The 24,958-nt window shown below is 48.0% G+C and overlaps 1 protein-coding gene across 11 annotated transcripts in view; it reads left to right on the top strand.

The window, feature by feature from the left end:
• METTL13 (methyltransferase 13, eEF1A N-terminus and K55) overlaps positions 1 to 24,290 on the top strand; it is a 47,792-nt gene extending 23,502 nt beyond the window's left edge. Inside the window, exons 1-9 of one of the 11 annotated variants that reach the window (XM_008264068.5) lie at positions 6,486 to 6,944; positions 8,915 to 9,214; positions 9,425 to 9,674; positions 10,965 to 11,164; positions 12,505 to 12,700; positions 16,548 to 16,715; positions 18,057 to 18,275; positions 21,815 to 21,946; positions 23,917 to 24,290. In XM_008264068.5, coding sequence (XP_008262290.1) covers positions 6,792 to 6,944; positions 8,915 to 9,214; positions 9,425 to 9,674; positions 10,965 to 11,164; positions 12,505 to 12,700; positions 16,548 to 16,715; positions 18,057 to 18,275; positions 21,815 to 21,946; positions 23,917 to 24,191 — 1,893 coding nt within the window. In that variant the 5' untranslated portion in view covers positions 6,486 to 6,791 and the 3' untranslated portion in view covers positions 24,192 to 24,290. Of the gene's footprint in view, positions 1 to 6,364; positions 7,089 to 8,177; positions 8,447 to 8,914; positions 9,675 to 10,964; positions 11,165 to 12,504; positions 12,701 to 16,547; positions 16,716 to 18,056; positions 18,276 to 21,814; positions 21,947 to 23,916 lie in introns of those variants that run through there. The other 10 variants (XM_089299542.1, XM_002715894.6, XM_089299545.1 and 7 more) reach the window with 10 other exon arrangements.
• The last annotated feature ends 668 nt before the right edge of the window (positions 24,291 to 24,958 follow it).

The following is a 24,958-nucleotide window of genomic DNA, read 5'->3' as shown; positions in this document are numbered from 1 at the left end:
TATCTCAATTTTAGGAATCCAATATCAGCTTGAGAATTTCTTCTTAGGTTAACAATAGCTTGAGGGAGATGTTGATGCCCAGCCAGTAAAATGGCATGATGTTACCCTAGGAGGTTTTGCCTGCCTCCCATTATTCCAAGACACAGGAGAACATTCATTTCTTAACTTCTCAAATGTAGAAAACAAACCCATGTGCTAAGAAGATTTCCAGTATGAAATAGTTTCCAGTAGTTCACGAGCCACTCCCTGGACACCAAGGAGAGATTCCCTTTACCCAGTTTTATATCCCAGTGATGAAGCATTTTCATGTCTTGGACCACTAACACCAACTGGATACCACTGGCAGCAGATGAGTTGAGTGTGAGTCTTGGGACAGGCACGCAGGGTGGGGAGACTGCTTAGTTCTGGCTCTGGGTTTTACTAGTGTGATGGTCTCTAAATTCCTTTCAAGTCACAGATGGACAAATCGCATCTTTTTCTCCTTCCCTGATTTCTTTCTATAGACTATTTCCTCAGTCTCCCATAAGCCAATGTGGGAACCATCTTGAGTCCCTCAGTCTCTTAGTCATCAAGTGCTCAGTCCTTCCCAACAGTACCCCCAGATCAGTTCTTCCCAGTGGTCATGACCGTGGGTCTCTGTTGGCTTCTTATGGCCCCACAAGCTTCGGCTCAGTGCTTGGAATAGAACACCTGTCAAAACCTGCCCTTTGGCCGGCACCGCGGCTCACTAGGCTAATCCTCCGCCTGCGTCACCGGCACACCAGGTTCTAGTCCTGGTTGGGGTGCCAGTTCTGTCCCAAGCTGCTCCTCTTCCAGTCCAGCTCTCTGCTGTGGCCCAGGAAGGCAGTGGAGGATGGCCCAAGTGCTTGGGCCCTGCACCCGCATGGGAGACCAGGAGGAAGCACCTGGCTCCTGGCTTCGGATCGGCGCATGCCCTGGCCGTAGCAGCCATTTTGGGGGTGAACTGATGGAAAAAAGGAAGACCTTTCTCTCTGTCTCTCTCTCACCCCTCACTAACTCTGCCTGTCAAAAAAAACAAAAAACAAAAAAACAAACAAACAAAAAAACAAAACTACACTCCACCTCAGTTTTGGATTCAATGTACTGCTACTCTCCTCCCACTATAACCTCTCCTCCTACAGACTACACCTACTCTACTCCTCATTGTTATGTTCTGTATCAGTTTCCGGTTGTTACCATAACAATTTTTTTTTTGACAGGCAGAATGGACAGTGAGAGAGAGAGAGACAGAGAGAAAGGTCTTCCTTTGCCGTTGGTCACCCTCCAATGGCTGCCACAGCCAGCTGCAGTGCGCCGATCCGAAGCCAGGAGCTTTTCCTGGTCTCCCATGCGGGTGCAGGGCCCAAGCACTTGGGCCATCCTCCACTGCACTCCCTGGCCACAGCAGAGAGCTGGCCTGGAAGAGGGGCAACCGGGACAGAATCTGGTGCCCCGACCGGGACTAGAACCTGGTGTGCCGGCGCCGCTAGGTGGAGGATTAGCCTATTGAGCCACGGCGCAGGCCTACCATAACAATTTTTAAAAGATTAATTTATTAATTTGAAAGGTAGAGTTACAGAGAGGCAGAGACAGAGAGATAGAAAGAGAGGGAGAGAGAGAGAGAGCCTCCATCTGCTGGTTCACACCCCAAATGGCTGCAAGAGCTGGAGCTGCACAGATCTGAAGCCAGGATCCAGGAGCTTCTTCCAGGTCTCCCACTCAGGTGCAGGAACCCAAGGACTTGGGTCATTTTCTACTGCTTTCCCAGGCCATAGCAGAGAGCTGGATCAGAAGTGGAGCAGCCGGGACCCAAATCAGCACCTGTATGGGATGCTGGCACTGCAGGTGGTAGCTTTACCCACTGTGCCACAGCGCCAGCCTTGACCATAACAAATTAACAAGAACTTAGTGGTGCAAGCAGTAAATGTCATTGCCTCCCAGATCCAGAAGCCAGGAGCCTGACACAGGTCTCACAGCACTAGAATCAAGGGGTCTACTGGACTATGTTCCTTCTGGAGATTCCTCAGGAGAAGCAGTTTCATTTCCTTCTCCAGCTTGTAAAGGTTGCCCACTTTCCTTGGCTCACAGGTTCCCTCCGCCTTCACCAAAACCAGCAATATCAGACCAAGTCCTTTTCATGCCTGTCTCGGGTTCTTCCCTTTCCATGACCCTCTTCCACTTTAAATAACCCTTGTGATTACATTGGGCCCACCTAGATGATCTAAGCTAATCTATTTTACTATCAGCTAATTAGCAAATGTAATTGTCTCTATAGCCTTATTTCCCTTTTGCCATGTAACCTCACACATTCACAGGTTCTTGGGATAAGGACAGTATCATTTTGGGGGGAGCATTATTCTGCCTACCACATGCATTCTCCCATACTCTTCCCCCTAAATTTTCAGGAATCCTTTTAATTTCCTATTCATTATTGTGAAATTAATCTTAGCAACAATTAACTAATTGAACGTTGTATTACCAAAGGCCTTATGAATAATTTCAGTTAAGACTAGTTGCGAATTCTATATCCAGAGGTGTGGATTTAGATATTTATAAAAAGATTCCACAGTCTTTGAATGGTTTCATCTAAACTCATTTTGCATATTAAATATACTGGAGTTAAGTACAATTTGTGGGAAGCCATGGATTTGGGTTGGGACTTACACTGGGCCCAACACACCAAGCCAATACAGAGTTTCATTGCAGTAACTGATTTGGTTGCAGAAGGCCCTGCAGCCAGTTAACTGATAGGGGTGGGGAACCTTTTTTTCTGACAAAGGCTATTTAGATATTTATAACATAATTCACAGGCCATACAGGATTATCAGCTTGAGGCCAGCATTGTAGCATAGCTGGCTAAGCTACCCTCTGTGACGGTAGCATTCCATATGGGGGCTGGTTCAAGTTCTAGCTGCTCCACTTCCAGTCCAGCTCCCTGCTAACGTGTCTGGGAAAGCAGTGGAAGATGGCTCAAGTGCTTGGGCTTCTGCCACCCACATGGAGTTCTTGGCTCCTAGCTTTGGCCTGGCCCATCCTTGGCCATTTCAGCCACTTGCAGAAAAAATTAGCAGTCCCCCACACACACCTTGCCCCACTCCCTTCTCTCCCTTTCTCTCTGTAGCTCTTTCAAATAAATAAATACATCTTTAAAAAATCATTAGCTTAAAAATCAGCTGCTATAGATTTATTGAATTTCGAGTCCTGCTTGCAGTTGACTTGGCATAGCCAGACCAAATGATTTTGTGGGCCAGACATTCCCCAACCCTGGAACTTGTCTGCAATTAACTAGTGAAGCTGTAACCAGCTGACTGGTTGGTGGTCTTGAGCTGTAGTCAGTTCAGTTGTTTTCTATGTGGCACTCCTGTTTTTCTATAAAGGCTGTCATATGACATCATTCACTGGAGTGCTCAGAACCTGCTATGGTCTGGGAGCTGCCTGATTCACAAGTTGTTTTTCTTTTATTTTGCTCAAATAAGCTCTGCTAAGTTTATTTGGCCTAAGAGATTTTCATTTATCATTGGTAACTACTTTGGGAATCCTAATAAAATATAAATCATCTTAACATCTAATTGGCTTAAATTAACTGTATGGCCAGCGCCGCGGCTCAAATAGGCTAATCCTCCGCCTTGCGGCACTGGCACACCGGGTTCTAGTCCCGGTCGGGGCACCGGATTCTGTCCCGGTTGCCCCTCTTCCAGGCCAGCTCTCTGCTGTGGCCAGGGAGGGCAGTGGAGAATGGCCCAAGTGCTTGGGCCCTGCACCCCATGGGAGACCAGGAGAAGTACCTGGCTCCTGCCATCGGATCAGCGCGGTGTGCCGGCCGTAGCGCACTGGCTGCGGCGGCCATTGGAGGGTGAACCAACAGCAAAGGAAGACCTTTCTCTCTCTCTGTCTCTCTCTCTCTGTCCACTCTGCCTGTCAAAAAAAAAAAAAAAATTAACTGTACTAATGATAACATATACCTTTTAATCATATTTCATAATTAAATACTGAGAGAAAAATGTTTCAAACAAGTAAATGTTTTAAAAGATTTGTACCAGAGTCTAGTGTTGCAATATATCTAAAATATTTCTGTTAGCCATTTGCACAATTCTGGAAAACGTCTAGCATGTCCTAGCTTAAAGTGTTCTGGTTGTTACTGCTGTCTTGGGTGCAAAGAATGGAGGCAGGTACAGACAGAGATGGGAGAAAGTCTGAAACGTACCCGCAAGTAGTGACTTTATTTCTAGGACATGAGTAAGGTGCTGGAGCTGAGCAGTGATAGAAATCGCATCTATTGTGTTTTCCAACACCATGCCCTTAAAAAAGGACAATGGAAACAGAGAGAAAAGAAGCCGGCAAAAGTTCTTGCAGAGGCCTCCGGAGGGTGCATTATGATTCTTGGTTCTTTATCTGTGTCATGCTGATAGTACTGAACAAGCAATATTTACTAAAGCAGTCAATTTTTTTTTAATTTTTTTTTTGACAGGCAGAGTGGATAGTGAGAGAGACAGAGTTTAGAAAGGTCTTCCTTTTTGTCGTTGGTTCACCCTCCAATGGCTGCCACGGCTGGCGCGCTGTGGCCAGTGCACCACGCTGATCCAAAGGCAGGAGCCAGGTGCTTCTCCTGGTCTCCCATGGGGTGTAGGGCCCAAGCACTTGGGCCATCCTCCACTGCACTCTCTGGCCACAGCAGAGAGCTGGCCTGGAAGAGGGGCAACCGAGAAAAAAAATCTGGCGCCCCGACCGGGACTAGAACCCGGTGTGCCGGCGCCGCTAGGTGGAGGAGTAGCCTATTGAGCCGCGGCACCGGCCAGCAGTCAGTTTTATAGAATCTTTTTACCCCTTCCTCAGGGTAGCCTTCTCTCCCCATTGCATCAGGAGGACTCTCAAACATATTGGATATCATGAAATCTTATGTTTCTATTTTGCAGCACTCATCACAGCCCTTATTACAGATTACTTTTGACATTGTTTAATGTGCCTGTCATGTGATTGCCTTGCTTGCCACTGCATCCTTAGCTTTTAGCATGATTGGCTCATATTAGATAATTCAGGTGTTTATTGAATTGGGGCAGGGGGCGGAAAGCCATGGTGTTTTGCTTCCGTTATAGTGTAGGGCTTCTAGTACAAGCAACATCCTCAGCTCTCAAAAACGTTTTCTGAAGAACCCAGGTCTCACCCATTAGGAACTATGCATAATATAGTAGCTGAGGCTGCCTCAGAGACTCCTGCAGGTTCTCCTTGGCTAGAGAGGAAACAATGTGAATTCAGCTAGGGGAGCATGTATTACTTGTAGAGGGCTTTTAAATCAGCCTTCTAGAATTGTGAAGTAGAAGTCACATCCATTTTGACTTATCTCAATTATACAGTAGGTTGAAACAGTAGCTCTCACAGTGTGGTCCCTAGACCAACACCATCACCCAAACCTGGGAATCGCTAGAAACTAATCAGGACTAGGGGTGGGCCGCTGCAATCTGTTTGAATAAGCCTCCAGGTGATTTAAGGAAGGCCACGCTGGAGAATCACTTTTAAACCGGCTTAAGTTCACTCTTTAACCTACAAAGTTACAAACGTTTGGGGAAAATGGAATTAAATTATAGGTGTATTTTGGTATAGAAAAATTGGAAATCCGTGTACTTAACCACGGACAGAGGTTCTACCTGGCTATCTGTGCCTTGAGTACCGACGCTCAATGTTTCTGCCCTCCGCAATCCTTACATTCCTTCTGCGATTTCCGTCTGTGAAAGGCCCAGTGCCAAACGCAGTCTTTAAGATGGAGCCCCTATAGGAAATTGCAGAGTTCTAGCCTAAAATGAGCCTTCACAGTACAGTCCGTTCATCAAACACACGAAATAAGCAGTTACAGATGACATCAGAATGGTATCGCAAGGATGCTGACCACCAAGTAAGTCCTAAGTTTTGCTCCTGAGCTTTGAGGGCCGGAAGTGGGAAAGGAGCGACCCCTGAATTCCTAGTTGTTACGCTCTTCCTGAAGCTTTTGATAGTGGAACCCTGGGTTTTAGTGCAGATGATGTACAGCAAGTGCCATTTTCCTCCAACTCAAATCTGAATTACACAAGTGACATAATCAGACGGGGCAGGGGGCGAGTGGGAGATATAGACGATAACACCAGGTGCGGTTCTGTTTCACGACCGACCGACTGGCTTCAAAGAACAGGGTTTCCGCTGCGAGCCCCCTCCTCAGTGCGCTCCCACGCCCCGCGTTCAGTCCCGGTGTGGCCTGGAGACCGAACAGACCCAGACCCCACGGAGCCCGCGCGGCACAGCCCAAATCAACGAAGACTGCCCCCTTGCGGCACGCGGATGCGAGCCTGACTCACGGCCGCGCGGCCTCTTCCGCCCTGACCCCGGCGCGCCTCACGTCAATAGAGCGCTCGGCGCCTGCGACGGAGCCGCCCGCGTGAGGCGAGCGCCCCGCAGCCAATGGGACGCTAGGTGCGAACAGCGGTAACCAATGAGTTGTCGGGGTGGTCTGGCGTGCCGACCAATCACGAGGCCTCGCACCCGGATATGGTTCCTGCGTTCTGAAAACCTAGCTCGGAGAAAGTGAGGGGCTCCACGTGGGGCAGGGGAGCGCTGGCGCGGAGGCAGAGGTGCAGTGTGGCAGATTCAGGGGCCCGCTCGTGCCTTTGCCGGTAAGGTGACGAGTGAGGGAGCACATCCATGAGGCTCCTTATCCGTGGGTAGCGGTCCCGCTGCGGCGTCTCAGAGCCTGGGCCGGGGTAAGCCCCTCGATGGTGTCCCACTGGGCGTAGCGGCTAGCAGACGCAGCTCGGGCCCGGGGGAACATGAATCTCTTACCGAAAAGCTCCAGGGAGTTTGGCTCCGTTGACTATTGGGAGAAGTTCTTCCAGCAGCGAGGAAAGAAAGCTTTCGAGTGGTATGGGACCTACCTGGAACTCTGCGGGGTGCTGCACAAATACATCAAACCCAGGGAGAAGGTAAGGAGCGCGGCCTGGCAGCCCTGTGTGCGCCCGGGACCGTGGGAACCGGTGACACTAATCCCGCACCGGCAGACAGTGACAGCCATCGGATCCGCGTTGTCGGGACTTCATGCCAGGTATCGGCTAAAAGACGACTTTAAGGTATTCTCTTAAATGCTCTCCGATAACAGACCTCCCGCCCCCTAGTAGTTAGTGTTCCTACTTGGAAGAATGACTTCTTTAGTCGTCCAACTTAGAGGTCGCCCCCTGAAAGTGTGCTGGCTCCCTGTTACTGGCTCCCTGTGGAATAGCCGGCACGTTTTGGCCTCTCTGTATGAATCTATTTAATCAAATAGTTGTTGGCTGCGCATTGAGTCCAGGCGCTGTGCTCAGCCCTTTAGCTGCACAGGTGTTAAGACAAACCTGCTCACAATTCACAAGTGAAAAGTGGTAAGTACAATAGTAGGAGGTTTGGTAGAGGTGGGGTTGTACCAGAAGAAGGAAAAGAAAGGTAACAAAGGCACCTTAATAGCTATAGAGGAAGCATTCCATGCGAGCTTATGGTGGCTGCTGTGTGTAGGCACCGACAGTGTTTGAATTCTCTTCATAAGCCCTGGTGAGTGGCCCTGGGTCCATTTTACAGATGAGGAAATTGAGGCTCTGAGAGTAGAAGTGGTCACATGGAAGTTTAAATTCAGGCCCGTCTGGCTCAAAAGCGTATATATCTTTATGGAGCAGAATTTTGGAGGATGAATGGGGGATCACTGCACAAAGAGGAAGGCTTCTTTGTGGTTTAAGTTTGGCTTCAGAAAATAACTAAATATCACGAGGTGGAACTGTGATAGGCATTAAGATTTGAATTCTCACAAAATGTAGTTTATTGTCTGGGGGAACCAAAGGCATATGTGGATTGAGAAAATAAGGTTTTGCCAGCCCTATGTTTTCAACAGTGAAATTTGAGGTTTCAGCTCTAACTGCTGTTTGGATTCTGTGACTTCCTCTTAATTTCCCAGTCCTAAGTGCTTGCCTCATCGGGAAGCACAAGCACGGTTAGTTTGCTTCTGTAACACAAAGCCCATTCTCTTATTGCCCGGATTGTAGCTCGGTGTGATTTTGACTGGTGAGAGTTGCTCTAACCTGTAGTGCTTCAGGATGGAGTCTGGAGTCAATTCTGGGATCTTGCTCCCTCCTGATAGCATTTCTTTCTTCCTTTCTTCCCTTTCTTTCTTTCTGTCTTTCTGTCTTTCACAGGCAGAGTTAGGCAGTGAGAGAGAGAGAGACAGAGAGAAAGGTCTTCTTCCCATTGGTTCACTCCCCTAATGGCCACCATGGCCGGTGCCGCGCCATTCCGAAGCCAGGAGCCGGGTGCTTCCTCCCGGTCTCCCATGCAGGTGCAGGGACCCAAGCACTTGGGCCATCCTCCTCTGCACTTCCGGGCCGCAGCAGAGAGCTAGACTGGAAGAGGAGCAACCAGGACCTAGAACCCAGGGTGTCAGCAGCACAGGCGGAGGATTAGCCAAGTGAGTCACGGTGCCGGCCCTTTTTTTTTTTTTTAATTTATTTTATTTATTTGAAAGAGTTACATTAGAGTTAGAGCCATAGAGAGAGGACTTCCACCCACTGGTTCACTCCCCAAATGGCCGCAATGGCCAGAACTGAGCTGATCCAGAGCCAGGAGCTTCTTCCAGGTCTCCCATGCTGATGCAGGGGCCCAAGGACTTGGGCCATCGTTTACTGCTATCCCAGGCCATAGCAGAGAGCTGGATTGAAAGTGGAGCAGCCAGGACTCGAACCAGCGTCCATAGGGGATGCCGGTGCGCTACAGACCGGGGCTTTAACCTGCTACACCATAGCACCGGACCCCAACGATAGCATTTCCACCTTCTGAAAACATGCAGTAGCCAAGGGCCGGCTGAATTCCTTGCAGTCTCTGAAGCACATTCCTTAGCCTGGATCACCTCCATCTCACTTGTGGCTTTTCTCCCCAGGTGCTGGTGATTGGGTGTGGCAACTCAGAGCTGAGTGAGCAGCTATATGACGTGGGCTATAAGGATATCGTGAACATCGACATCAGTGAGGTTGTCATTAAGCAAATGAAGGAACGCAATGCCACGCGCCGGCCCCAGATGAGCTTCTTGAAGATGGACATGACGCAGATGGAGTTTCCCAATGCATCATTCCAGGTGGTGTTGGACAAGGGCACCCTGGACGCTATCCTGACAGATGAGGAGGAGAAGACCCTGCAGCAGGTGGACAGGATGCTGGCTGAGGTTGGCCGTGTCCTGCAGGTGGGCGGTCGCTACCTCTGCATCTCCCTGGCTCAGGCTCACATCCTGAAGAAAGCAGTGGGTCACTTCTCTCGGGAGGGGTGGATGGTGAGGGTGCACCAAGTGGCTAGCAGCCAGGACCAGGTGTTGGAAGCAGAGCCTCGGTTCCCCCTGCCTGTCTTTGCCTTCATCATGACCAAGTTCAGGCCAACCCCTGGCTCTGCCCTTCAGATCTTTGAGCTGTGTGCTCAGGAGCAGGGCAAGCCCACCCGGCTGGAGAGTGCCGAGCGGCTGGCGGAGGCGGTGCGGGAGCGGCAGCAGTATGCCTGGCTGTGCAGCCAGCTGCGCCGCAAGGCCGGGCTGGGGAGTGTGTCTCTGGACTTGTGCGATGGGGACACGGGGGAGCCACGCTACACCCTCCACGTGGTGGACAGCCCCACTGTGAAACCATCGAGGGACAATCATTTTGCCATTTTCATCAGTGAGTTGGGATTGCTCCCTCTCTTCCCTGGAGGGGCTGGGGCTGGGGCTGGAACTTTGGTGGATGGGCATGTCTTTGCTGTTTTTATCTTGCAAGGGCTTGTATTTCCAGAGAGTTAGACTAGCCAAGGCATGATGAAAGGAGAGTAACAACTGCTTGCTTAGATTTGAGGCTGATTCCTTCTCATCTTGCATTGCAAAAGCTTGATGAAATATGAGTGAGGTTGGTAGGGAGAAGAAGAGAACAGACAGAAACCTAGCAAGATCATACGTTCCAGAGGTGTGACTTTGCAGCATGGAGTAATGGAACCAGTGCTGGACTAGCAGGCCTAAGATAGGAGCTGCAGGGCCTTGGGAGTCACTTCCTTCTCCACAGAATTCAGAGAGGCAGTACAGGATAGTGGCTTGACAAGTGAGCCCTGGAACCAGGCTGTCTGGGTCCCAGTCTTGGCTCAGTCACTTCCTGGCAGTGTGACATTGGACAGCTTCCTTTTTTTCCCCTGTGCCTTAGTTTCTTCATCTGTCAAACGGGGTCATAATGGTTGTATAGTTGTGAAAAGTGTAAAAACTCTTAGAAATGGTGCCTAGCACATGAAAAATGCTTTATGAATATTAGCTGTTATTACTGAAAAGAGTAAATGACAATAGATTTGCCTTTATAAGGATCAAAAAGTCATAGTATGAGGAAATGCTTTCCAAAGTAAAAAGTTTTAGACAAGAGCAAGATGTTATGGTCATGTTGGTAATTTGTTTCCTGGTGACTGAACCATTTTCCCAAGCACTCCATAAACTTGACTGTCCACCTGTGGGAGCAAACAGTGCAGGGATGTGAGCAGGGCATCTGGGCTTGTGTCCCAGCTTTGCCATTTCCGAGCTTTGTGAACCTGGGCAAAGGATGTATTTTCTGGCCTCAGTTCCTTGTTTATACAACTGGGGATAATAATAGTACCTGTGAAGAATCCATGAGTTTATATTTGTGAGCTACTTGGAATTCTGCCTGGCATGCAATAAGCATTGGTATTGTTGCTCTTGTTCTTGCACTTCAAGCCTGCCCACCACCCTCATCCCTCCGTACAGACTTGTGCCTGCTCACCCATCCATTGGCCTGCCTCAGGTCTGGCGGGCTGCGTTGCCCTGGCTCATGCACCAGGGAATTGATAGCCCCTCAGTGGGTCATGGTGGGGAAGGACGCTGGTCCTGGGTGAGGCTGGCTCCCTGCCATGTGGGCCATATTGGTTGTGGTCTTGAGCTCTCTTCCCAGGACTCCCTGTAATCAAGTCCCTCTTTCCAGTCCCCCAAGGCCGGGAGACCGAGTGGCTCTTCGGCATGGAGGAGGGCCGGAAGCAGCTGGCAGCCAGCGCAGGCTTCAGGAGACTGGTCACAGTGGCCCTTCACCGAGGTCAGCAGTACGAAGGCATGGACAGCATCCAGGCTGAGCTGTCTGCCAGAGTCATGGAGCTGGCCCCAGCTGGGATGCCTGCACAGCAGCAGGTAACGAAGCTTTGGGAGCAACCCTCATGGGTCTCTGAAGTCCTTAGCAGCCAGGGAGGTGGAGGGAACCTTGGGAGGAGCCAGGACCAGAGTGTGTGACCCTAGCCAAATCCTGGAGGAGTGTCAGCAGCTAAGAGTTCAGCATCTCTGGCAGTGAGAGGAAGGGGAGTGGTTGTCCTGAGTGAAAGCCACAGGGCAGCTGTGTCTGGAGGCCTGAAGGAAGCGCTCTTCATGGTGCAGACTGCTCTGCCTGTGCCTTTCTCCTAATCCCCTTTTGAACAGACTTTCCTGGGCCATCCTGTTCCTTGGAACTATCATTGTTGAAGCCAGTGTTGGGAGAAGGCCCTACCGGCTCAGCACAACTGTCAGGGTATTCGCATGGCTAGTCTGGTGTTTCCCTGGGAAGGTTGTCAGTATTAGCCATTGGCACCACCTGCCTTGCATGGGTAATTGACAGGTGATGTCACTGCAAGGACTGGACAGTCAGGATGGGTGGGAAAGCCCAGTTCCTAGAGGCTTGGGGCAATCATAGCAGATCTGGGAGAAGAAGAACCTAGGCTCCCAGGTCGCCAGCCTGTGGTTCTGCCCCCTGGGCAGACTTGTGTTTACAGGTGAATGTGTGTTTGATTCCTGCTGGCATTCTTTGGGTTGGTGGGGGGTCCCTCAGAAGAGAGTCATTTCAGGGAGGCCCACGCCTTCTGGAGAGCTTCTTTTGTGGCTTTTTGTCACCAGTGCCTGCGAGGTCAGGGGTTCCTGGGAATTATTGAATATTCCACTAGATCTTCAAGGAGTAATGATTGTAAAGATGATGGTGGAGTGGAAAATTTAGAGAAATAGTGTATTTTGCTCATAAGGTTTAGAAAAATTGGGGGTGGAGACAAGAACAGCTGGTGGTAGGGAGAAATTTCTCCAAATTGGGAGTAGTTGTCCCCCACCACCCCCGAAATTTGCTGGCTCTGTCCTTGTGTTCAGATTCCTTTGCACAGTTACAGCCCTTTCCTGAGGGCTCTCTCCAGCTTTCCTTGTCCAAGACTATGAAGTTCTTTTAGGGGTTTCCGACGAGAAGCTTCTATTTGTCTTGGGAAAGCTAACTATATCATGTTAGTGATTTGGGAGATCTCTGTGTGTTCATTGATTTTCAAAAGGTGAATCACATTTGTTGAGATTTATTAAAATTCCCAGAGAAGGCCTTTAATAGAAAGATGAAACTTTGCAGTTCTTGCTGTCCAGAATCCTGGTGTGAGAGTCCCTACGTTCACATGCACAAAGGGAAGGGATTCACCTTTCTTGCATTTCTTAATGGAGCTGGTGTTTGACCACATCTCTGGCTGTACCTTCAGGTGCCCTTTCTGTCTGTGGGTGGGGACATCGGGGTACGGACTGTCCAGCACCAAGACCGCAGCCCTTTGAGTGGCGACTATGTTATTGAAGACGTGCAAGGGGACGACAGGCGATACTTTCGGCGGCTGATCTTCCTCAGCAGCAGGAACGTGGTTCAGTCAGAAGCCAGATTGCTGAAGGAGGCGTCTCACAGAGGTGAGGCATCAAGGGCATGGTGCGGGGACCCCAGTTGACATAGTATGGACTCTGGGTTTGTGGTGGTCAAAAAGACCTGGAAGCTTGGCCAAGATGCAGGAAGACATGGCTGGGTGCATGTGCCTGGGCTGCCCTTTCCTGCCATCTGGGCTGGTAGAGTCTGAGTGGCAGTGAGCAGAGGGGGGTGCGTGTTCTGTTCTTGAGCAAAAGTGTGGCTCTGAAATGTTAAGGAGCAGCAGTGGTGAAACCAAGTAAACGTGGCAGTCAGCTTTCAGGCCTGTGGTGTAAAGGGCATCTGTTTGACAGGATGTGGCCCCTGGATATTACAGGTGAGCCCTGCCCTCCTCTGTGGTGTGACTGTCACTTGTTTCAGATGGCTCTTTAAAAGTTTATTTATTGGGGCCGCCACTGTGGTGCAGTAGGTTAATTCTCCGCCCCTGATGCCAGCAACCCATATGGGCTCCAGTTCGAGTCCCGGCTGCTCCTCTTCAGATCCAGCTCTCTGGTGTGGCCTGGGAAAGCAGTGGAAGATGGCCCAAACACCTGGGCCCTTGCACCCTTGTAGGAGACTTGGAGGAAGCTCCTGGCTTCTGATCAGGCATTTAGGGAGTGAACCAGCAGATGGAAGACCTTTCTCTCTATCTCACCCTCTCAATGACTGAAACTGAAATAAATAAATAAAATCTAAAAAAGTTTATTTATTAGAAAGCTTAGAGAGACAGAGTGACAGATATTCCATCCTCTATTTCACTCCCCAAATGCCTGCAACAGTTGAGGCTGGGTCAGACCAAAGCAAGGTGCCCAGAACTCAATCTGAGTCTCCCATATGAGTGGTAGTGACCCAGCTACTTGAGCCATCATCTGCTGCCTTCTCAGGGTGCACACGAAATCAGGAGCGGAGCTAGAACTTAACCCAGGAACTCTGGTATGCGATGTGGGCATTCCAAGTGGCATCTTAGCTGCTTTGCCAAATGCCTGCCCCTTCAGGGTATTTTAAGGTTGCTGGAGGCCATCAGTTTCAGTGCTGTTCAATAGAGCTGTCTGTGATAAAGGACGTGTTTAATATCCGAGCTTCCAGTTGGGTAGTTACTAGCCGTATACAGCTGTTGGATTTTATTTTTTTAAGTTGATTTTATTTTTGTACTTGAAACAGAGAGAGAAAATGAGAATGAGAATGAGCACGAGAACTAGAACACAATCTTCCATCTGCTGGTTCACTGCCCAAATTTCCACAACAGCTGGGGCTGGACTAGGTTGAAGCCAGGAGTCAGGAACTCAGTGTTCCATTTCAGTTGCAGGGATCCAAGTTCTTTTTCTTTTTCTTCTTCCTCTTCTTCTTCTTTTTTTAACCTAGAAACCTTTTATTTAAAGTATACAAACTTCATGCATTTCATACATACAAATTTAGGAACGCAGTGATTCTTCGCACCCTACCCTCCCTCCCACCTGCACTCCCACCCTTCTTTCTCCTCCCTCTCCTATTCTGTTCTTTTCTTTTTTACAAAGATCTGTTTTCAATTAGCTTTATATATATCTAAGAATAACCCTACGCTAAGTAAAGGATTCAACAAATAGTTTGAAAAGCAAAAACTCTTCCTCAGAAAGGGATCCAAGTGTTTGAGCTGTCACTTCCTGCCTCTTAGTATGCATTAGCAGGAAGCTAGATTGGAAGCAGAGGCAGGATTCAAACCCAGGGACTCTAATATAGAATCAAGAAACGGTTTAACCTGCTGTGCCACAGCATACACCATGAACACTTGAATTTTTAATTTAATTACAATTAATTTACATTCACATTTTTAAAGGATTTATTTATTTATTTGAAAATCAGAGTTACACAGAGAGAAGGAGAGGCAGAGAGAGAGAGAGAGAGGTCTGGTTCACTCCCCAGTTGGCCACAATGGCTGAAGCTCAGCTGATCCTTCGGAGCCAGGAGCTTCCTTCGGGTCTTCCACGTGGGTGCAGGGCTCAAGGACTTGGGCCATCTTCTACTGCTTTCCCAGGCCATAGCAGAGAGCTGGATCAGAAGTGGAGCAGCCAGGACTTGAACCAGCGCCCATATGGGATGCCGGCGGCTTTACCTGCTATGCCACAGTGTCGGTCCCTACGTTCACATGTAAATGACCAATGTAGCTAGTGGCTAGCTCTAGGATTCCTTTGGTGGTCTCCAGGATGCCACTCAGAAACTCTGACTGATGGAACATCAGTCATTTGTTAACTTGTTTTCTCCACTGGGTATGTATGTGTCGTAAAGCAGTACTTATTGTGATCAATTTAACAACAAATGCATCAAGTAAAAAGTGAGTGCTCCTTTCCTTCCCCTTTGCACTTCAACTTCCCTTTTTCAGGGATGGAATCTGAAATTGGGTGTCCTATATCCCATGGTTTGCTTTGCCTGATGACCATGCCGTCCTCACAGCAAGGCCATTTGGAAAGAGGTGGAAAGAGAATTCAGATTCTTGAGGTCGTAGATTTGCACTGAGCCCAGGATTGAGTACTCTGAGCAGAATGGTTTTTCTTTAGGAGTTTCCCCTGCCCAAGGGCACCTGTGTTTATTGGGTCTCTGCCCTGTTGTTTGGCCCCCTGGCTGTAAATTGGTTCAGTTTCATCTTATTGGAACCTTGGCAAAATTACTTTAAAAGAACATTTTTCCCCCCTCCGTTTGGGTTTTGGACTTTTTTGTTATTGTCAAATTCCTTGCCTTTCATGGCGGGAATGGTCTCCATCATGGAAACATTGTGAGGAAAAAGGGAGCACATAAAAAAGTTGACTTAGGGGAGCTGGCATTGTGGCTCAGCAGGTTAGGCTGCTGCTTGGAATGCTTGCATCCCATATCAGAGTGCTGATTTGAGTTCTGGCCTCTGCTTTCAGTCCAGCTCCCTGCTAATGCACCTGGGAGGCAGCAGATGATGGCTCAAGTGCTTGGATCCTGCCTATGTGGGAGACCTGGCTTGGATTGGGTTTCTGGTTTCTGGCTTTGGCCTGGCCCAGCCCCGGGTATATAGGCATTTAGGGAGTGAATCAGTGGATGGGAGCTCTCTGTTTCTGTCCTTCAAATAAATAATTAAAAATTTTTAAAAAAATTATTTCATGTCCTTGAAAAGCACCCCATTGCTACATATCAGTCCCTGAGGCTGCCATGGGATGCAGCTGGTTTCTAGGAGAAGACACAGCTATCTGCTTAGTTATTCTCCTAGAGCAGCTGAGGGCATGGGTAGAGGGAAAGCAGAGGGACCTTTTATAAGAATTCCCCTTTCTGTGGACGCTGTGATTTTCTGTTCAGCGTGCCATGTGGCATTGTCTAGATGGCATCATAGAAAGATGACAGATGTTGGAGGCAAGCAGGCCCAGGTTCCCATCCTGTCTGCATCACCTGTTAATTCTGTGCTCACTTAACAGCCAGTGCTCTCTCTATTTTCTTGTACCAAGTACTGGGGCAATAGGGTTGTTAGAAGATTTAATAGAATGGATGTCCTGGCACAGTAATTGACACAGTGGAGTAATTGGTTATTTTGTGTCTTTATTCTCTAAAAAGAATTTATGAATCCACTTTTCTCCTGTTTCAGAGGTGAGGTTGTAGGGCTCCTTTCCTGATTCCGTGGTATGAAAACGTGTGCATGGTGGTGGGCATGGAGGAGCCTTGATTTGTGTGTTTTCCAGTTTCTGTTATATGAATATTCCCATCAGCCAATTTAAAGCTACTTAACATGATGTCAACCTATTTGTGAAATTCCTGTTGTCTGTGGAATCTGTTCAGGCCAGCTGCACACTGCTGCTGGTAGTCCCTGCTGTCCAAGGGCTGGTGTATGAAGCCTGGGACTTTACCAGTCTGTTGTCTCTCTCTTAGCTCAGAAGAAACGGAAAAAGGACCGGAAGAAGCAGCGGCCTGCCGATACTGCTGAGCATCTGCCTGCAGCCCCAGGACAGTCCATCGATAAGAGTTACCTGTGCTGTGAACACCACAAAGCCATGATCGCTGGCCTTGCCCTGCTGAGAAACCCAGAGCTGCTCCTAGGTGAGAGTGATGCCACTGCCTTCCATAGTCGGGAACATGTAAGAACACAGATGTAGTTAAAGAACAGTGATTACAAACTGAAGAATGCACATAGATTAATATCTTTCTTCATCCCAGCCATGTTCTGCGTTAATGAGCATCCAAGTAACTTTTGTCCCAAACTTAGCTTGTAATCTTGAAATGACCATTGCCCTTAGAAAATGGAGTGACAGTTCCCAAGCAGTCTCATTCATGATCACAAGGCGGTCAAAGTGCAGTGCCCCTTTTCTGGGTTTCAGTTCAAAAGGCTGTTACTGCCTTCCCTGAGACCCCAACCAGCAGAGGGCAGTTTTGTTGTCTACATTCTGTTTTCTTCATTTTTAAAAGTTAAGATGTATATTTGACAAAGTATGTAAAGAACACAAACTTTAGATTGTTCAGCCTGATGAATTTTTACATATGTATATACCCATGTTAAGTAGGTGGTACCTATATTAAGTATGTCTCCAGTGCCTTTAGATAATGTCTGAGTTTTCGGTAATACATTATTTGGGCAGTAGATTGAATTTTTTCTTGAATTTCTAAAAAAAAAAAAAATTCTTACAGTTAGTGTAGTCATAGCTTATCACTAGTAATAGGTTTGGATCTGACTACAGTAGCAGATGTGTTCATGTTTCGGTCTAAGTTCATAATTGTTTTCACCTGAAGTCCCTGCATATGTCTTATTGAAACACCCTGCACTTTTGGCCTATGTTGATGTGTGTCTTAGAATTTTAGTTCTTAGATTTAATCCTGGGGTCTGTCTCCTTTTGGTGATTCTTTCGTTTCTTGTTTTCATTGAGCCCCTCTCTGGTTGCTAGTTTCTCTGTGTTTAGGGCTAGGGTTGGGACCTTGATTTTCTGTGGTTTGTGGAACTTGGATGGGTTGCCCTCTGTTGGCTGAGGTATCTGGGAATGCAGTTATAGCCTTTTGAGAACGAAGAAAGGGACATTGCACTTGGATTGCCTCATGGTCGTGAACAAGACTGCATGGCCATTGTTCCTCCATTTTCAAAGGATGAGGGTCTGATAATGCTTGTAGTAGAGACTCTAGGTACCAAGACAGGTGAGTGCTTTGGGATTTTTAAGAGACCATAAAAATAACTTGTTGGTTCATCTTCTGGATCTAGTTTTTGTGGGGCCAGACTTGAGTTTTCCATGTCAGTTGTTTCCTAAATTCTGGTGGAGACAGGGAGGCCAGATCTCTATGTCTTGGATCCCTGAGCAGAGCCAACAGTCTGATTTCCTTTTTGCCCTCCATGAGGCTGGTACAAAACTTTACCGTGAGCAGATGGCCAAGTGATGCTCTCTTCTTTTACTGCAGAGACCCCGCTGGCATTGTTGGTCGTAGGTCTGGGAGGGGGCAGCCTCCCCCTCTTTGTTCATGATCACTTCCCGAAGTCCTGCATTGATGCTGTGGAGATCGACCCCTCCATGTTGGAAGTGGCTACCCAGTGGTTTGGCTTCTCCCAGAGTGACCGAATGAAGGTCCATATTGCAGATGGCCTGGACTATATCAGCAGCCTGGCAGGAGGAGGTGAAGGTACTGTTTGTTATTGGGGTGGGTGGAAGGGTCTTGGGAGGGGGGAGGAATCTATCCAAGGTTAGAATTCATCTCTAAGAAGTGGCACCTGTGTCATTCCAGTCTGTGCTGTGTCCATGTGGCTTAAATGACGTAAATTTCTTTTTCACAGTTCTGGAGGCTGGCAGTCCACAACTAAAACACCAGTAGGTTTGGTTTCTCCTGAGGCCTCTTTCCTTGGCTTGCAGATGGCCGTCTTCTCACTGTGTCTTCAGATGACCGTTCTTCCTGTTGAAATGACCAACATCCCTGTTGTTGCTTCTTTATTTTTTTTTATTTTGTCAATTTTTTTGAGATAACATAATTTTAATTTGCATTATAGTCAAAGACTTAATGGTTCTACTAAATAAAGAATTCAACAAATAGGGGCCGGCGCTGTGGCGTAATGGGTAAAGCCACTGCTTGTGGTGCCGGCATCCCATGTGGGTGCCAGTTTGAGTCCTGGCTGCTCCACTTCTGATCCAGCTCTCTGTTATGGCCTGGGCAAGTGGTAGAAGATGGACCAAGTTCTTGGCCCCTGCACCTGCATGGGAGACCTGGAAGAAGCTCCTTGCTCCTGGCTTCGGATAGGCACAATTCCAGCTGTTGAGGCCAACTGCGGAGTGAACTAGTGGATGAAAGAACTGTCTCTCTCTCTCTCTCTCTCTCTCTCTCTCTGTCTCTGTCTCTGCCTTTCTGTAACTCTGCCTTTCAAATAAATAAATTCTTAAAAAAATTCAACAAATAAAGAGTAAAAAGACCTTAGTCCAGCAGGAAAATAGGTAAGGGTTGTAAAGAACAATCAAATGAAGAGATGTTCAACTTCACTCATTTAAAGTGAATTTTAAAAGTCACAAAATCATTAAAACGAAGACATTGTTATTGTATTTGGTCCCATGCTTATGACCTTGTTTAACCATAATTACCTCCTGAAAGTCCTGTCTCCAAATACAGTCACATTAGGGCTTAGAGCCCTAATGTCATTCTGTATTATTCAGTAAGTATAGAGTGCCAACTATGTGCTCACCAGGTGCTAGGGGATAGCAACAAATAAAGCAGACTGTTTTGGGTGGCGCCGCGGCTCAATAGGCTAATCCTCTGCCTGTGGTGCCGGCACCCGGGTTCTAGTCCCAGTCAGGGGGCCAGATTCTATCCTGGTTGCCCCTCTTCCAGTTCAGCTCTCTGCTGTGGCCCGGGAGTGCAGTGGAGGATAGCCCAAGTCCTTGGGCCCTGCACCTGCATGGGAGACAAGGAGAAGCACCTGGCTCCTGGCTTCGGATCAGCGCGGTGCGCCAACCGCAGTGTGCCAGCTACAGCGGCCATTGGGGGGGTGGACCAATGGAAGGAAGACCTTTCTCTCTTTCTCTCTCACTGTCCACTCTGCCTGTCCAAAAAAAAGCAGGCTGTTTCTGTTCTTAGGGGTTGACAGGCTGTTGGACCTCCTTTCAGACCCTGCAACATTGCCGCTTCCTCACCTTCCCAAAGACTCTATAGAGTCTGTGACTGGATGAAGAAAAAGGGAAGAAAAAATGAGATATATATGTTGGGAGGTGTTCCTTGTAAATCCTTCAGCTGCAGGTGAAGCCAGAAATGGAGCAAAACAGTGTTTATGTAGATGAGTGGTACTCAGCCTCAAATCTGCAGGGAGCCAGGGCATGTTACTGGCATCTAGTGAGTAGAGGCCAAGCATAGCAACTAAATATGGTACAGTGCATAGCACAGCCACTGATGACAAAGAATTACCTGAAGCAAAACGTCAGTAGTGCTGAGACTGGGAAATCCTGATACATGTGCTACTCAGTGGGAATTCTGAATAGCTCTTCTGTTACTGGAATTAAGGCTCCATTTTGCTTTAATAAATTGTGCTGTAGACTTAGAATAACAGGCGTATTAAGTATCTGTAAAATACTAGCAAAAACTGCTCCCCAAATCCTCTGCAACTTTATATATGGGCTCTTGGTGGCTTTGGTGCTTTCTGGAGCCTGCGTCCCTCAGGGAGAAGTTGGATTGGTTCCATTCTGCAGGAGAGCTCAGCCTGCATTCCCTCAGAGTGCTAATCACTGGATTAGCGTGCTTTCCAGGAAGGGTGTGGCAAACCAGGATGCCTTGGGTGAATTTTTTTTTCTTTAAAGATTTATTTATCTATTTGAAAGGCAGAGTCACAGAGAGGCAGAGGCAAAGAGAGAGAGAGAGAGAGCTTCCATCTGTAGGTTCACTCCTCAGATGGCTGTGATGGCCACAATGGCCGGAACTGTGCTGATCCGAAGCCAGGAGCCAGGAGTTTCTTCTGGGTCTCCCATGTGGGTGCAGGGGCCCAAGGACTTGGGCTGTCTTCTACTGCTTTCTCAGGCCATAGCAAAGAGCTGGATCAGAAGTGGAGCAGCTGAGACTCCAACCGGTGACCATATGGGATGCCGACACTGTAGGCAGTGGTTTCACCTGCTATACTACAATGCCGGCCCCTTGGGCGAATATTTTGATGTTGGAACAGATGCTGCCTTAATTTTAGTTGCAAAATGAACTTAACAAACACATCAAGAGTTGTACAGGTTCTCTCTGAGGCTAAGGCTAATGTAGGTAATGCATTTCCAGCAGTGCCAGGCACATGGCAGTACTTGGTCCACAGCAGTGTTGCTGCTCTTACTCTCTATAGCTCAGCTTTGATGGCCTCGCCATCTTCTCTAAGTGCAACAACTGTGGAGATTATTGGCAACTGAAAGCTGCAAATGTGAATGTCAATGAGCCATAGTCTCAAAATCAGATCTGTGCTATGAATAGAAACAACCATGCAGCAATCCTAAGTGAATTCTTATAGCTTTAAATCCTCATTCACATAATCTTCAAATGTGCTGAAAACATACCAGTGGCATTGCATGCAGCCCTGTCCGTTGTAAAAACTGCTTCATATTATAAAGGAGCAAATCCACTTCTTCATCAGTTCTTTCTCATCCATTTAGCAAACGAGGTCATGACTTTCTTGAGCCAGCTATTGTTCAAGTAACTGGAAAGGATATAGTCACTGGAATTTAAGAACATTTTCTCTGGTGAGGCAACCTGTGCCATTTGCAGAGTTAAGTTAAAGTTACCACGTGCTGGGTCAGCCCCTTAAAAGCCCAGGCAACTGCTCTGACTGTATATGGAATTACCCGGGGCCCTTCCTGGTTAGTCAGGAGTGTAGCTACCATATTCTCAGCATTTAGAAGCTTCCCAACATGGCTCTGATGTTCTGCCGGGGTTGGAAACCACTGGTATGGATGGATTAGCCAATGGGGTCTTTATGCTAGAGTGGCCCCCCTAAGTGTGTGCCTTTGGAAGGTGCTTTTAAATGTGGAGGAAGACCCATGACAAGGGTTCTGCTGGACTGTGATGTCAGTGTCCTACAGGTAACCCACTTCCTCCATGTTATTATCCTACTCTCGTAGTCCTCCTGCCAACCACAGGTCACGGAGGAGGTGGAGTGTAAGGATGGAGATGGCGTTTCATCCTGCAAAGATGAGGACTTGCTTGCTTCTCTCTCGCAGCTCGGCCCCGCTACGATGTCATCATGTTTGATGTCGACAGTAAAGACCCAACACTGGGAATGAGTTGTCCACCTGCAGCGTTTGTGGACCAGCCTTTCCTGCAGAAGGTCAAAAGCATCCTGGCTCCTGATGGTATGGAGAGGAGGGGGGCAAGGCCCTTGAAACACACTCTTTTTAATGAAAAATGCACATCACTGTGTAGCCCATCAGTTTCCTCAAATCAGCTCACCCATTTAGCAACACCAAACACAGAATGTTTTTAGACCCTGGAAGTCCACTTATCCTCTTGCAGTAACTCCTCTTCCCAGGGGACTGCTATCCTAACCTCACCATAGCCTGGTTTAGCCTGTTTTTGTTCTTTATATAAATTGAATCATACAGAATGTATCTTTAAGTGTCTTTGCTTTCTCTTTGCATGTTTTGTGAGGCTCATCCATGCTGTTCATTTTTATTACTGTGTGTTATTGTGTGACTATACCGCAACTCATTTCTCCATTCCATGTTGGTATTTGGGGTGCTTCCTGTTTGGGGCTATTAGAAGTAATGCTACCATTAACCATGCCCTTGGGTAAAGTATGTTAGCAGGTCTCTTGGGTATATGCACAGGATTGTAACTGCTGGATCACAGTTGCTGGGTATCTTCAACTTTCTCACATGCTGCCACATAGTTTGACAAAGTGGCTGCAGTGGTTCACACTTCCACAAGCATGATGACACTAGCTGTCATCCAAATGGTGCCCACATGCCTTGAAGCAGGCAGTGTTACTGAATCTTCATAGCAGTCCATCATCAGGTGAGACTGAGGTTGAGAGATTTGCCAAGGTGGTACAGGTTAAAGTTGGAGCTCCAAACTAGGTCCTTGTCACCTGAAAGCTGGTGCTCTTCATCCTGTGTTCATAGCCCTGTATATGTTTTCATTTGGTGAACTGGACTGATTTAGAACCTCAACTGTCACAAGCCGAGGTAACCTTGGTCCTATCTTTGGTTGATAAATACTCTATGATGTCAAGAATGTGCTGTCCCTGTGGAGCTGGTAAATTTTTCTTTGGGAAAATGAAGTGTGAGGTATGAAGAATGATAAAATAATGTGTTAGTAGCACAGAAAAGCAAGAAATAAGATTGAGGTGTTTAAAAAATATTTAAATTTTTTTTAAAGTTTGTATTGTATTTGAAAGATAGATCTTCAGTCTACTGGTTCACCCCTAAAATGCCAGCTGGGCCAGGCTGAAGCCAATAGCCAGGAACTCATTCCAGGTCTCCCATATGGGTGGCAGGGACTCAACCACTTGAGCCATCTCCTGCCAACTCCCAGAGTGCACAGTAGCAGGAGCCTGGACTGGAGTTCAAAGTAAAGCTGGCATTTATTCAAATTCAGAGATAACTAGTGACTTAACTGCTGAACCAAATGCTCGCTCCAGGCTCAGATTTTCTTATGGTTCACATAGTTCCCAGCTTTTGTCTTTCTGCTTGTGTGTGCTGTGTGTTTGCAAATTCATTGCTGCTGTATGTCGCTCCCCCTCTTCGTGGAGGAACGACACAGGACCCTGCACTGTTCTTTTGTCTGCTCGGCCCTTCCCGGGTTTGCTGCTGGTCCTTCCCGGGTTGGCTGCCGATCCTTCCACCTCCGTGGAAGGGCGGCTCCCCCTGCCACTTTCCCCACTTCGTGGGGGAGCAGCACACCGCCGGCTGGCTCTCTCGGCGGCTGCTCAGATGTTATCCGGATGTTCCCTTTAGATGTTCCTGGTGCATGTTGTCTCTCTCCTCCTTTATAGTCCTCTTCCACCAATCCCAACTCTGCTACCCACACGCCGAGTACGCTGCTCTCCTCCAATCAGGAGCAGGATCAGCTCCTGCAGGTTATTGGTCGAACTGGAGGCAGCTGTGTAGAAGTTGTTTACTCCTCTCCCAGCGCCATATTGTGGGAGAGCAGATGCATAGAATAAGTCTTAATTCCGGTAACTTAGTCTAGTCCTAGTTGCTCCCCACAGCTGTAGTTGCTTTTCTTAGCTTCCCTGGGACAGGAATCAGCATTCTCAGAGCTAGTCCTTGTCTCCAACATGTCCTCTGATTTGTTGTCATTCTGATTCCTTCCCACCCTACAGGTGTCTTTATCCTTAACCTCGTGTGCCGAGATATGGGACTGAAGGACTCCGTGCTGGCTGGGCTCAAGGCTGTGTTCCCCCTCTTGTATGTCCGGCGAATTGAGGATGAAGTGAATGAGATCCTGTTCTGTCAGCTGCACCCTGAGCAGAAACTTGCCCTGCCAGAGCTCCTGGAGATGGCGCAGGCCTTGGAACGGGTGCTCAGGAAGCCTGGGAGGGGTTGGGATGACACTTACATCCTGTCAGATATGCTCAAGACTGTAAAGATTGTATGATCACTGAGGCCAGGCACTCTGCTCGGCTTCCTGCCCAGACTGACCCTGGACTCCTGGCCTGCCAGGGACTGAAGAAATACAACACACAGTGGTTTTTAAGCCTTGTGTTTTTCTTGATTTCTTACTCGGCTCCTTGTGACCCCCGGCTTGGGGAGGTCTGGGAAAGTACCTTTCCGTCTTCAGTGCCACTGGGTTCATGGGCTTTGCTTTCTACACTGAGTAGGGCTCCTTGAGACTGGGAGACAGCAGGGCACTCTGCGCCCAGAGAAGGTAGACACAGGATCCCTATCCATGTGAGACAGATTTGAGAGCATCTGCTGACTCCCTGCAGGTGGCACTGCCACTACTATCATCCCCATTTTGGGGAATCTGCTATTTAACATGTTTCCTTATCTACCCAGACTTTGTAGCCTAAGCCATTTGTTTGTTCTGTCCTTAGTGGAGGGAATGAAGGTGGCTGGTCCCACAACTGTCATTGTCGGGGAGCTGCAGACCAGAAGTCTTGTTCTTCATTTGCTCCCTGCATTGACTGATGACAGCTGCCTACATGCCAGACTCTGCATAAAGAGCTGTGGTAGAAGGACAGATGTCCAAGAATGGCCAGAAAACAGATTAGCAATAAAAGCATGTTCTAGGCACCTTTCTCAGTGGTTTGCGTACACTGTCTCACTTCATCTGAGATAAGGGATGGTTAAGCCAAAATGACATCTAAACCCAAATTTCACTTAAGTCAGAAATATCAATTCCGTTTATCATGACTATTAAAC

This window comes from Oryctolagus cuniculus, chromosome 7 (assembly GCF_051225735.1).
Source record: "Oryctolagus cuniculus isolate XC-2025 breed Fujian yellow rabbit chromosome 7, ASM5122573v1, whole genome shotgun sequence".
NCBI classification, from domain to species: domain Eukaryota; kingdom Metazoa; phylum Chordata; class Mammalia; order Lagomorpha; family Leporidae; genus Oryctolagus; species Oryctolagus cuniculus.
The sequence above is the reverse complement of the archived record's forward strand: the minus strand, read 5'-3'. Positions and strand labels throughout refer to the sequence as shown.